Genomic DNA, 12,422 nt, shown 5'->3' with positions numbered 1-12,422 from the left:
TCTTCATGAACTTTGTTGAGTTCCAGATTGGACAGATGATGAGGGAGAAGAGTGACAGACAAGTGAGTTAAGATGATGCGCATGTGTGTCTATATCCAGAGTGAGCATACTGTATAAACTATAGTCTAATATGCCTTTGTGTATTCCAGGCAGAGATGGGCAGGGAGATCCATGCTATAGGCTGCTCCAGTAAACCACTGGGATCGTGGATTGCTCAGAGGGGCATCCAGGAGTGTAGGGAGGCCTGCGGTGGACATGGATACCTGGCCAGTCAGTCTCTCACACACACTCACACAAACTAACACACACACACACACACACCCCTACCTAACGGCTCTCTCTTTCTCAGTGAACAGGCTCGGTGATCTGCGTAATGACAATGACCCAAACTGCACATATGAAGGAGACAACAACGTCTTGCTGCAACAGACCAGCAACTATCTGCTCAGCTGGCTCCATGCAAAACATCGCGGTCAGTCCCCTATGCACTGAAGGATTAGTTGGAGCCTTTAATGTCAGAGACAGCACGTGGTGGCGAGATGTAACACTGTAGTTACATCTTCAAAGGGCTAACTTGAAAGTTGAATTTTTCACAAGGGTTGTGCCGATTGGTAATTGTATTGCTTATCAGTGACTGACATGACGTTCTCCTGCAGTTGCTAGTGCTGATGCGCCGGCCAATGTTATCGCACTGTTAAGGCCCAGTCACTAGCATTCTTCACCTATCACCATCTAGCCAATCGTGATAATCGTTTACATAATTGGGGTTGGCCATAGACTGTAAAAATAATAGAAGAAGCTCAGAAGGGTCTGAAAAGTGAAGCCAATCCAGAAGTGCCTCCTGCATTCTATCTAATTTCCAGCAGGAGGCTGCTACTACTGGTTACTGGTCTACTGGTTACAAAAATAAGTCAGTTTCTATAGCAGGCTATGGGAAAATTACCCTACTTCTCACTGGATTTTGTATTTCCTCAGTAGTCAATTTAATATTGAGTTTATGGTCACAATCGCTAGTTTTATTCTTTTTTAATTCTACGTAACTATTGTGTGTACAGTAAGACAATTAAATCATGTATGGCAGAGCACAGGAACTCTGATTTGTAAAGTTTCATCTGCCGTGTTGTGCGGTTTCAGATGGCGTGCGCATTGTGTCTCCTCTTCACACTGTGGATTTCCTGGATGATTCCCACACGATCCTGGAAAGCAGGTTCACAGCGAGAGCAATGGAGGAGTGTATGGACTCTGCAGGTACTTTTAGAACTCAGAGGGGATTCATCCCTGAAGTCAACATGATCTCTAAATATACCTTTAACCAGTTATCTAAATATCACAGATACAAAAATTCTACCGATTGCATTTCCAGCGTTGTTTCTCAGTTTAACATAGTGAGTGTACTCTTTGTTCATCATATCAGTGCCACTGGCAGCCTATAAGTGGCTGGTGTGTTTCCTGCTGGAAGAGAGCCAGAAGAAGCTGAGGCAGGAGGTGGCCTCGGGAAAGGATGAGTTTGAGGCCCGAAACGACAGCCAGGTAAGACACACACAGAGACACACCACTGCATTCCACTGCACAGAGCCTTTATGTCTGAAGCTGCTGAGAATTTCACTAAGCATATTTTTGGTACATTTTTTAAGTGTAGAATTGAACTGTGATAATAGTTTTCTGAGTTTATAGCTGAAATTAAAACTATACTATTAATTTTGTGGGTTTAGGTCTACTACTGTCGCTCCCTGGCCATGGCCTACATAGAACACAACTGCCTCCAGAGGTTTCATGAGCTGACTACTGATACGGACACACCAGCTGGTCTCAGACCTGTTCTAAGCAAGCTGTGTGCCCTGTATGGGCTGTGGAGCCTCAGCAACCACATGGCCACACTCTACCAGGGTGTGTTATGGACTTTATGTACTACATGCATCAATCTAGATATCACATTCCGTTGTATTGATATTTGTAACACAGTTTTGTTCCTGTACAGGTAATTACTTCAGTGGAAGGGAGCCCACAGAGTTTGTCCAGATGGCCATTCTCACTCTCTGCTCCCAGGTACAGAAACATTCCATCTAAACCATACGTAAGGGTTAATTACCTTATTACCTGGTAATGGACACCTCCATTTTTAAGGCCTTAAATTTATATTTTCACGCATTTTACAATCCAAATCTACGTATTTTTTTCAAACATAACTCCAAATGTTTCCCTGGTAACACCTAAGGGTTTGAAAAATCGTTCCCATCCCTTAAGGTTTTTATGCAATGAAAATGTTGTTCACTGCTCCAGTAAATAGGACTGAATAGTTGGTGTCCTATATCACCTAACTAAAATATATCAAATTAATATTAAATGTATTAAAATATAAATTAATGATTAACAAAAAAAAGATTGGCAAGTGACCATAGTATAAGCAGGTAAATGCCCTTGGAGGTGTCCCTCCATGGACTTAGCAGCGCGTTGGCTGGTTCTGACCTCGCCATCATCCATTAATTCCCCCTAATAAACCTCGTCAGACATTAACCCTTACCTAATGGACACCCTGTGGACATGGTATAATATTGTATAGTGTTTATTGTTATGAGGTCCCTTTCTTGTGTCCGTCCATACTTCTTGACTGTCTTCATTAAGCTGAATGATGAAGTCATGCTGTTGCCCCCACACTTAACTTTAAGCTCAACCGGACCTTCTCTGTCTGTGTGTCTCCTCCAGCTGAAAGATGATGCAGTAGCACTGGTGGATGTTTTGGCACCCACTGATTTCATTCTCAACTCACCTATTGGCAACGCTGATGGACAGGTAAAAACATACACAACTTAAAGGTGTGTCAGGAAAAACGCACAGTGAGGTGTTTAATCCAAGTTCCATGAGCTTTGTGACGAGCCCGAAGGGAGCTAGGGTGTCTTGCACTGATCTGTAGTCCATGAACGGCAATCTCGCATAGCTTCATTTCTGTGAGATTGGGTGGTGGGGTGGATGTGCGCTATGCTGTCTTCCACTGACCAAATGGGACGGTAGGCAAACTGTATTGGGTCCACTGGGCTGGATAGTTAGGAGAAGATGTAATCCTTAACCACTCAAAGTATTTAATGACTACAGGTGAGTGTCACTGGGCGGTTGTCTTCAAGCAGTCTGCTCTTGTTTTCTCGGGCACAGGAATGATAGTAGACTTCTTGAAGCATATAGGTATCACAGACTGAGCCAGACACAGGTTGAATAAGATCCATTCAACCTCTGCTTCAGCTGTTTTTGATTGTTGACTGCCAATCATCATAAAATGTGTTTAGCTGTCTTGCTATAGACAAAACACCACTTGACAAGAAGGGGGGAGATGGGTTTGTAATCAATCATAGTTCTTAGACCTTACCATGTGTCTGGGGTTGCCCTCCCAAAATTGGAGTTACCATTTCTTTCCAAGTCAAAATAAGTAGAATAAAAGGAAACCTTTTCTTAACAGTGAGCACATCATCATCATCTTGTTTCTCCCTCACGTAGCTTTACAAGAACCTGTGGTCGACAGTGATGCAGGGCAGCCAGGTGCTGGAACGGCCTTCCTGGTGGAAAGAGTTCTGCTCAGACAAGCCGGTGGTCGGATCCCTCCGTCCAAAACTCTAGGACCCACTCAACAACCTCACAACCTTTATCTACAGGTTTACAAAGAGTTCTGTACAACCACAGGCTTTTCTGTGTTTTTTTTCTGATCATACTTGACATGCAACAATCTAACTGACCCTTACTAGAGTCCTATAATCGTCTCAACAAACATCATAATTAGAGTAGAGATGTTGATGTAAATTTTTTTTGAGTTTATGTATTTCATAGTTGAATAATGTGAAATGTGTCTAATGGGATGTAATAAGAATGTGGAAATTGAGTGGATGTAAAGTTTCATATGACCCTGTAAAGAAGGATCACAGTTACAAATTACTCAATATCACATGCAGACAACACATACGTTTCATGTAAAATCGGATTATTGTAATAATGTAATAATTACATAGTAATGGCAGCCACGCCCACATCGTTGGACCAAAAGTTTTACTTTTAATACCTTTTCATCGTTGGTCTTCAGATGAAAGATTGAATTTGAAGTCGATCAAATGAAATCTCTGAGTAGTTTGTTAAAGTATAGCGTGTATAGTTTACTCCCTGTTGCCACTAGGGGGCGCTATGACAGTCAATTTTGGTCTGTAAATGTCCTGAGGGTTTGAGTCTTATGAATCATGAAAAGTTCTGAGCCAATTGGACAATGTACACACAAGTTACACCCACTTCCTATTTCAATGGTGAAATGCACAAAACGGCCGCCCCACCATGCCCTATGACAACAAATATTTCTAGATGAGTAGGAGAAGAAGAAGTGTCCTGAGGTATGGAGTGGAGAAACAGTGAGGTTGGATGAAGAGCTCTTTCTAGGGAATATGAGATCTAGGTGGTTGCCAGCTTTGTGAGTGAGTGGGGAATGCGAGAGTGAGAGGGCAAAAGAAAATATTCAACAAACAAAAACAAACGCTTAGTGCGTATAAGGCGAGGTATCCAGGTCACTCCCTCTTTAAAAAATGGTTTGATTGAGTTGAAAAGTAACTTCTGCTGTTGGAATCCTTCCAAATTGTCCAGACATGTCGTGAGAGAGAAGACAGATAATGGCCGATTGGCCAAGCAAGCACACAGACTAAATACACGAGGTTACAAGGGAGAAACGAGGGACAGGTGACATGAGGGCTGAGGAACAGGTGGAACACAACAGGGCGGGGCAGACTATCACAGAGGCAGGAAAACTCAAGGCAGGCAGTAAAACAAGACAAGACACAAGAAACTACAGGCACAGCAAAGTAAATCAGGATACTAAAGCATTAAAACATACACAAAGATGGAACTAGAAAAACCCAAACAGAACATAGAAAGAACATCAACACATAATCATAAAACAAATAACAGGGAACAAAGAGGGAATGAATACACAAAATGAACAGGAAACTTTTTTTAATCAAATTTTCCAAACAAATCATGTCAAAGTAAAATACAAAAACATCGTTAAATATGTTTACTTTTCAGCTATCTATTTACTGTATCATATTAAATAAAAAAACATGTTAAAATGCAAGTGTTTAACTTTTTGTCTTTAGTAACTGAATGAGTTTGTTGGGCATTGTGAGACACTGCGTTAGTGTTGTGTTTAGTGTTGTGCAGCATAGACCTGACAATAACAAATGGAAGGCATGCAGTTTTTATGACGAGGTGAAAGGAACTGGCCAAGAGAACATTGCATACTCTTTATAGTTGTTTTTTCCCTCAATATGTAGGCTCAATGGTTTCTCTCTAGACCCTTGTTATGAATATGATGTTAACAATACGGGATTTAAAATATTCAGAAAAATCTGCTTTGCAAAACTTTTATCAGGAATAAAATAAGAACAACACATCATCATTCACCCTGACGGACCACCTTGGAACCATACCCGATTCTGAAGTATTAAACTGGGTAGACACTGTTCGTTTCTTGTTAACCTTTTACACTGTTAACTCACATTACGTATTACATTTACATGTGGCTGCGCACACTAAACATGAATATGTTGTTTTTTTGTCAAATCACAATTCCAATAAAGTTTATTTAAGATGTGCAGTTCTACTATGATCGGAAATAGGAGAATTGCATAGCTGAAAAATGAAGAAAAAAAAAAGTATATACAAAACTATTGAATGAGGTAATGAAACCAAAAATATACAGTGTCCAGCAAGGAACAACGTAAAAGAGGGAACCTAAATGATCTGAATATGTTTTATATTTGAAGCTATGGTGCGTATTGTCTGTCTCCCCGTGATCATGGGGAGACAGACACTACGCACCACCAACCTACGTTGTTGACATTACTCAGAATTCTAAGTAATGTCAACAGCATTGCTGGCGCATATAACGTGATACAAGCGCTCCATGATCGCGCACCAACGACGATGAAAACATGAACACCAGCAACAGTTACAATATATGCATGAGCAGGTGGTGAAAAATAATGAGCCGTTATTCGTATTCCACGTATTTATTACTGTAAGTGCTTACACACTGACTTATTAGAGCGCATTCCCTTTCACTCAGGAAACGCATGTTCGTGGCCCTACTAAAGGAGATCGGGGATTAACTAGTCCTTTGGGTTGAATGTACTTGGACATGGATCATGTAATGTAATCTCAGCGTTGATTGGGTGTTGACATGGGTCAGTGCTTGATGGTAGAAGTGGTGGAAGAAGTTTTCAGATCCTTAACTTATGTAAAAGTCCTGCATTGAAAATGTTACCTAAGTTAAAGCATGTAAGTATCATCAGGAAAATGGAAAGAAAGTATAAAAAGTAAAAGTCCTCAATGCAGAAAATGTTTCACATTTTAGAAACTGGAAAAGATCCAAACAGTCTAGTTTTCAATGGATTGCAGCCAGACCGAGATGTTTTTCACATACCTCTGTTTATATAGCCACTCACTATATAAAACACATAAAAATACAGTATTTACTTTCCCGTTTACTCTCTCTCTCTCTCTCTCTCTCTCTCTCTCTCTCTCTCTCTCTCTCTCTCTCTCTCTGTCTCTCTAAGTCTCTCTCTCTCTCTCTGTAATTTAAAAGCCATGACATTAGAATGACAACATTGCCAAAGTTATGAATACAATATGTCCAAGTATTCAGAAAGAACACAATAAACTGATTTGGACATTAACACAAGATTGACTTATATTAATTATATTTATAGTCCAGGTCTGTGTTTGTCTGTGTGTGTGTGTGTGCGTGCGTGCGTGTGTGTGTGCATTTCTCTCTCTCTCTCCTTCATTGAGGAGCAGCATCTGTATTCATGTCATTTCTTACTTCAGAAGAAGAGAGACAGTGATATCAACAGGGGAAGCTGACATAAGGTAAGACATAACTACACAATAATAGCAATAGGTTTTAACATTTTAGGTTAAGGATTAAAGCTGTCTGAAAGCCACTTTGGGATTTGTGAAAGCTTTATTCTATTTGTTAAAGCTTTATTCTATTTTTGAAAATGCAATAAAGGGACATTTCACTATTTCTTTCAATCATTTTCACATCAAGACCACATAGGACCAGGTCCAGATAAAAAACATTCTACTTAAACTTATCAAATCAGAACTGCATTATCCCAGAAAGCCTAAAGATCATTTAAAACACACTTTCAGGTTTCAGGTTTGTGAAAGCTTTATTTTGTTTTTTGAAAATGCAATAAAGAAGATTTCTGTCAATTATCCTGGAAATGTACCTCTGTTGATTCAGACTGAGGTACCTCTAACACAGGCCACAGTTACAGACAGTAAAAGGTGTCAGGAAATAAAGGTGTCACAAATATGAAATTGTATTGGGATAATGTAGTCCTGAGTTCTTTTGTTGTTGTTGCATTTTAACAAATAGAATAAAGCTTTCACAAATCTTAAAGAAATATTACTTGAAGAACATGTCCTAGCTGAGCAGTTCTCTCATTAAGGGTTGTATGTGTGCTTTGGTTTGGTCTGACTACCAGTGATTAAAATCATAATCTGACATATACATTCTGTGACTAATTTAAACTAGGTCCTGTGTTGTGTTGAGTTGAATGTTGTTGTGTTTTGGGGTTGTTTTTAATGCAATCATGCAAGGAAATGTATAGCTGTACAAGTTTTGGGTGGACTCCAGGAAGAAGAGCTGTGGTTATGGCCCCAGCTAACGGAGATACCAAATCAATCGAAGTGGGTTTCAGACATGCTTTACCTAAAATGTCTAACATCATCATCTGGCCATCTTCCAGTGTAACAGACCACTCTGTCCATGCTCTGTAAACCTGTAGGTACACAAACGTCTGGAGGAAACCTTGAACTCTGCTCTGTATAAATAGCAGCTGAACTACGGAGGTTGCTTTGATTGAAGAAAATTTCAGTGCAATCTTATTTATATTGTCAGGAGATGGTTGTACCTCAGTCAAGCATACATTATTATTATAATTATTAAAAGTCATGAATGGACACTTTGCAGATAGAGTAGGTCTAGACACTCTTCACACTTCTCAGAGACTCAAAAATCGCCTCCAATGTTTCTTCTTTATTCAGAAAGAGCAAAGTGCCTTATTTCCCTGCTCGGTGAACCCCTTCAGTCTGAACACAAGAAGATGGCTGATAAAGTGGCTGACTTTCCCAGTGGCCCGCTGGATATCTACAGGAACAAAGCGTCCTTCAACTGGAAGGACATGCTCTGCTTCTTGGACGGAGAGGAAATCATTGCATTCAAGGTATCAATGGCTCTTTGTTGTTAGGAATGTTTTTTTGTAATAGCTTCAATAGTTCTACACAATTGCTACTTGAATGACCTGCAACAAAGATCCCGAGGCTGGACTCGAACCTCACACCGTGCCATTAAATGACATTCTGCAAGAGGCTCTTAAAGACCTAAGACTTTTACTAAACGCAGATAAAAACAAAAACAAAACTAAAACATTGTATTTTCAAGACCCAGGGGTATAGATTATGGTGTGAACAGACTTACTATCAAGAAAGTCACAGAATATAAGTAGAAAATGCGTGGGAATGTTGAATAGCTAAAATGCTCTCTCTGAGACAGACAGAGAGAGACAAACAGGGAGAGAAGGAGATACAGACAGGGTGGGAGGGTGGGGTGGAGGAAGAGAAAGACAGACAGACAGACAGACAGACAGGGAGGAAGGGAGAGAGACAGGTAGACAGACAAACATTCAGACAGGCAAACACAACATGTTTTCTTTGTCCATGCCAATAAAGCAAATTGAACTGAAAGACAGAAAGAGAAACAGACAGTCAGACAAACAGAGAAAGAGAGAAAGAGGCAGACAGACAGACAGAGAGTCAATGCAGCACACAACACATCGGAACTCAGTTCCTTTTAGAATTAAATGTAAATTTACAGATTTTGATTTACTCTCTGACCAGACAAAAATGCAACATCTACTCTGACAAAATAGTGTAAGCGCTGTAGAAGCAGCGAGATATGTGAGCGCATGGGACAGTCTGAGAGACAACCAGCACAACAACACGTCACATCTGTAGTTCATCTCCCTACAGTTTGCCCTGCCTTTCTCATTATTATCATTATCTAGGTGGATAAACTTAAATATGTGGGTATATCAGCGATTCAGAAAAGAGGTTACCTCTGCGTACCGCTGAGAAATGTCAAGGATGTTTAACACTGGGAGCGAATGGAGGAAGATTTGGAACGGTTATCATTTGTAAGCTCAATAAGCCAACTATATAACTCCTATCACATAAATGAGCACATTCACTTAAACTGGACAACAATATTGTATCCTTATCACTAATTCTCCTTAAACAGTTGGAAACGTATAGTTTTTTGTTGTTGTTTTTTTACAAAAATCCCTCAAACAGCAGGAGAACTTTAATGACTTCTAGTTTATGTTGGCTTAAAATCTGGGGTTCAGTGTTCATTCTTTACCTAAGACAACTATATGAGAATGTTTTTCAACTGCTGTTTCTTACAAGCACCATTACTTAACTTTTAAATGATTTGTATAAAAAACTTTATTTCAGACCCAGAGGGATCCATATCACAATAAAAACATACACAAACACAGAAAATACAAAATGCAAGAAAAAACAAAGTCTTTCACAATGTTCAGTGTCTAATATACAGCCATGTTCGCCAATGGTTCCACAGTCTGGAGGAGAATCTGACAGAACTATGTACAGGGTTAGCCAAAACATTGATTATGTCATTCTCTATATAAGAGAACATCATTTTTTTTCACTTGAATGGCAAGGTGAAGAAATTTGCCAACACCGGAGTATATAGAGTTTGAGATGGTATCCCTAACGTAGGTGATGATATTTGAAAGTTTTTCTCCCACCTACATTTGAGATAAACCTTTAGGCTAATTGGGCGGATTTGAGAGTGAGAAAGGTGTGCAGAATGTAGCGCTTAGTGCACAATACAAAAGGAGTTGAAAGTTCATCCCCATGTAGCATAAACAAAAGGTATGTAGGAGATAAACTTCAAGATGTGATCTCCTACGTACGTCTCCACGTAGGAGATAACATCTTCTACATAGAAGATGAACTTTTTTAAGGTTTTGGTCCACTTTGCAAGCAATTTCTTTTTGACCTTGCCTTTTAGGGCTTCTGTATGTTTGGTACCTCATGTCATCCTAATGTTCCTCTTCAAATCCTGATCACTTCTCTTCTTCTCTGTGCTACAGCAACATGTGTTCAAAGCACTTGAAAATGACCCTCTGTTTGCACGTCGGCCCGGTGAAGACGTCCCTCTCGAGAAAATGAGAGAGCTGACCTTCTTCAGGTATCCCCATAACCACGTGCAACCACCAGTGACAGCAAATGTTATATATCATGTCCTTATCTATGTAATGTATACATAGAGAAAATAAACCTTCAGATCAAAACTCACAGGTTAAAGCAGCTCTTCCGCTACAACTTTCTGACAAAAGAAGAGGTGCTGGCTAACCCCTGGAAGGGTGTGATTCTCAATAGTTGCCTGGGCATGTATGACTGTGCCTTGGCGGCCAAGTATTATCTCAACAAAGAGGTGAATGTGCATTGATGGCTGTGGTGGAATTGAATATGGGTTTATCAAAAATTTGAGAGGATAATTTAAATGTATACTATCATTTGATCAACCTAGCAATAACTAATTAATTAATAATTAATTTCTTTATTAATAATCTTTCCACATTGACTATGCCCCAATACTGTACAGGGCCTGTACTTTGCTGTTCTCCAACATGCAACTAGTACTCCAACCTAAATAGTGATATTTTTCATCTGTAATTTTCTTTTTAAAATTACCTACTGTATATCACTGTTGGCGTTTAACCAGGTTAGTGGCATAGCTCTATAGATTGCAACGTGAATCAGTCAGTAAGACACTTTGGTCCAGACTAAAATAGCTCAGTTTCTATTGATATTATACAAATACATTTACTATGGACATTCATGGTTCCCACATGCTGTAGGCTAATACCTTTTCATCTAACACCATCATCAGGTAAACATTTGGACTAACTATCCAATAGTTTATGACCAAATACATGAAAAACTCAGCTAAACTCGCAATTGGGTAAGTCTGACAACACGCTAGCTTAAGATGCTAAACATGGAGAAATTGCTTACTAAACATCACCATGTTAGCGTTCAGCTCAAAGCACCCCTTAAAGTACAGTGTCACAGATATGCTAACTGTAGACTTAAATAAATGTATGAATAGTTTTTTGGATCTCTCCCAAACTTTTAGCTAGTAACTTTACTTTTCTTTTGAATTCATAGTCTCATCCCTGTAAAAGATAATTAAAAAAACATCTTGGTTTCAGATTTATGGATCAACTCTCGCCAACTTAGGATCAAGGAGACACAGCAACTATGTTGAAAACAGTCAAGACATGACGGTAGGAGTTCAACACAGCTTCCCGCTGCCAATAACTCCATTTTACAGTTGTTCTACTGCGTTATTAATGGCCGTCTAACAGGACAATGCAGTACAGGGAGGGTCTACAATGATCCTGCCCCTATAGATGTATAAGATGCTGAATGATCAACATTAACTCTGAAACGCAACTGCATGTGTCTGCTTGTAGATGTTTGGATGCTTTGGAATGACTGAGCTGAGCCATGGCAGCAACACCAGAGCCATGAGGACCACAGCGACCTTTGACCCCTCCACCCAGGTCAGAGCACGCACCACCAGACACACACAAAATATGTCTTGTAAATGTTAAATGGCAACATGACAGCATAAAAGTATCTACAGTAGGTATGTCATTTTTCCTTTATGTAGTGTGTTTCTGTTGTTGCTTGTCGCAGTTTTGAATTTGTCAGGTTGCCAGCAGGGCCATTAATCCATCAGGAACACCTGTTATGTATAGTGACTAACAGGCTAAAATCACACAAACAATGAATATAAACAAATAGCAACCAGGCTTGGAAATTTGATCTCAGTTGTATTTGAATATCTTTTTAAAGTTTTCCCATATTTCACGCGAGAAAAGCAAGAATTAGAAAAAAATATTTACAAAATGTAGTCTTAATTGATCATCTAAATCAATTTCTGAAAATGTTCTTGCACACCAGACAGTCTTATTGACAGAAAATAAGCAAAAATCCTGACACACTGGTATCACTTGTGTTCACTTTAGTAACGTTTTGGTCCTCAAACCGTCATCTGATAAAATAAATCCTGGTAAAACGTTTCTGGTTTACTGCTCCTTCCAACCTTGTCAGATTTTACCGGGATGTATTGGGGGGGATTCTGACTTATTTTCTGTTTACTTTTCTACTTTGTAGGAGTTTGTGATCAACACTCCGGACTTTGAGGCCGCCAAGTGCTGGGTGGGGAACATGGGTAAGACTGCGACCCACGCTGTGGTGTTCGCTCAGCTCTACACACCCGACCAGGTGTGCCA

The 12,422-nt window shown here is 39.7% G+C and overlaps 2 protein-coding genes across 2 annotated transcripts in view; both read left to right on the top strand.

Annotated features, from left to right (window-relative positions):
- Window positions 1-3,634, top strand: part of LOC117935220 (peroxisomal acyl-coenzyme A oxidase 3-like) — a 7,998-nt gene extending 4,364 nt beyond the window's left edge. Inside the window, exons 8-16 of the mRNA XM_034857360.1 lie at window positions 3-62; window positions 150-270; window positions 350-472; window positions 1,135-1,248; window positions 1,415-1,530; window positions 1,713-1,887; window positions 1,979-2,046; window positions 2,704-2,790; window positions 3,487-3,634. Coding sequence (XP_034713251.1) covers window positions 3-62; window positions 150-270; window positions 350-472; window positions 1,135-1,248; window positions 1,415-1,530; window positions 1,713-1,887; window positions 1,979-2,046; window positions 2,704-2,790; window positions 3,487-3,606 — 984 coding nt within the window. The 3' untranslated portion in view covers window positions 3,607-3,634. The remainder of the gene's footprint in view (window positions 1-2; window positions 63-149; window positions 271-349; window positions 473-1,134; window positions 1,249-1,414; window positions 1,531-1,712; window positions 1,888-1,978; window positions 2,047-2,703; window positions 2,791-3,486) is intronic.
- acox3 (acyl-CoA oxidase 3, pristanoyl) overlaps window positions 1-12,422 on the top strand; it is a 34,762-nt gene that overhangs the window by 4,361 nt on the left and 17,979 nt on the right. Inside the window, exons 2-7 of the mRNA XM_034856926.1 lie at window positions 8,077-8,255; window positions 10,209-10,306; window positions 10,417-10,552; window positions 11,334-11,408; window positions 11,598-11,687; window positions 12,304-12,414. Of these exons, the coding sequence (XP_034712817.1) occupies window positions 8,136-8,255; window positions 10,209-10,306; window positions 10,417-10,552; window positions 11,334-11,408; window positions 11,598-11,687; window positions 12,304-12,414 (630 nt within the window). The 5' untranslated portion in view covers window positions 8,077-8,135. The remainder of the gene's footprint in view (window positions 1-8,076; window positions 8,256-10,208; window positions 10,307-10,416; window positions 10,553-11,333; window positions 11,409-11,597; window positions 11,688-12,303; window positions 12,415-12,422) is intronic.

Source organism: Etheostoma cragini, chromosome 19 (genome assembly GCF_013103735.1).
Source record: "Etheostoma cragini isolate CJK2018 chromosome 19, CSU_Ecrag_1.0, whole genome shotgun sequence".
Classification (NCBI taxonomy): Eukaryota; Metazoa; Chordata; class Actinopteri; order Perciformes; family Percidae; genus Etheostoma; species Etheostoma cragini.
Note: the sequence above shows the minus strand (reverse complement) of the source record. Positions and strands in the feature narration are given on the sequence as shown.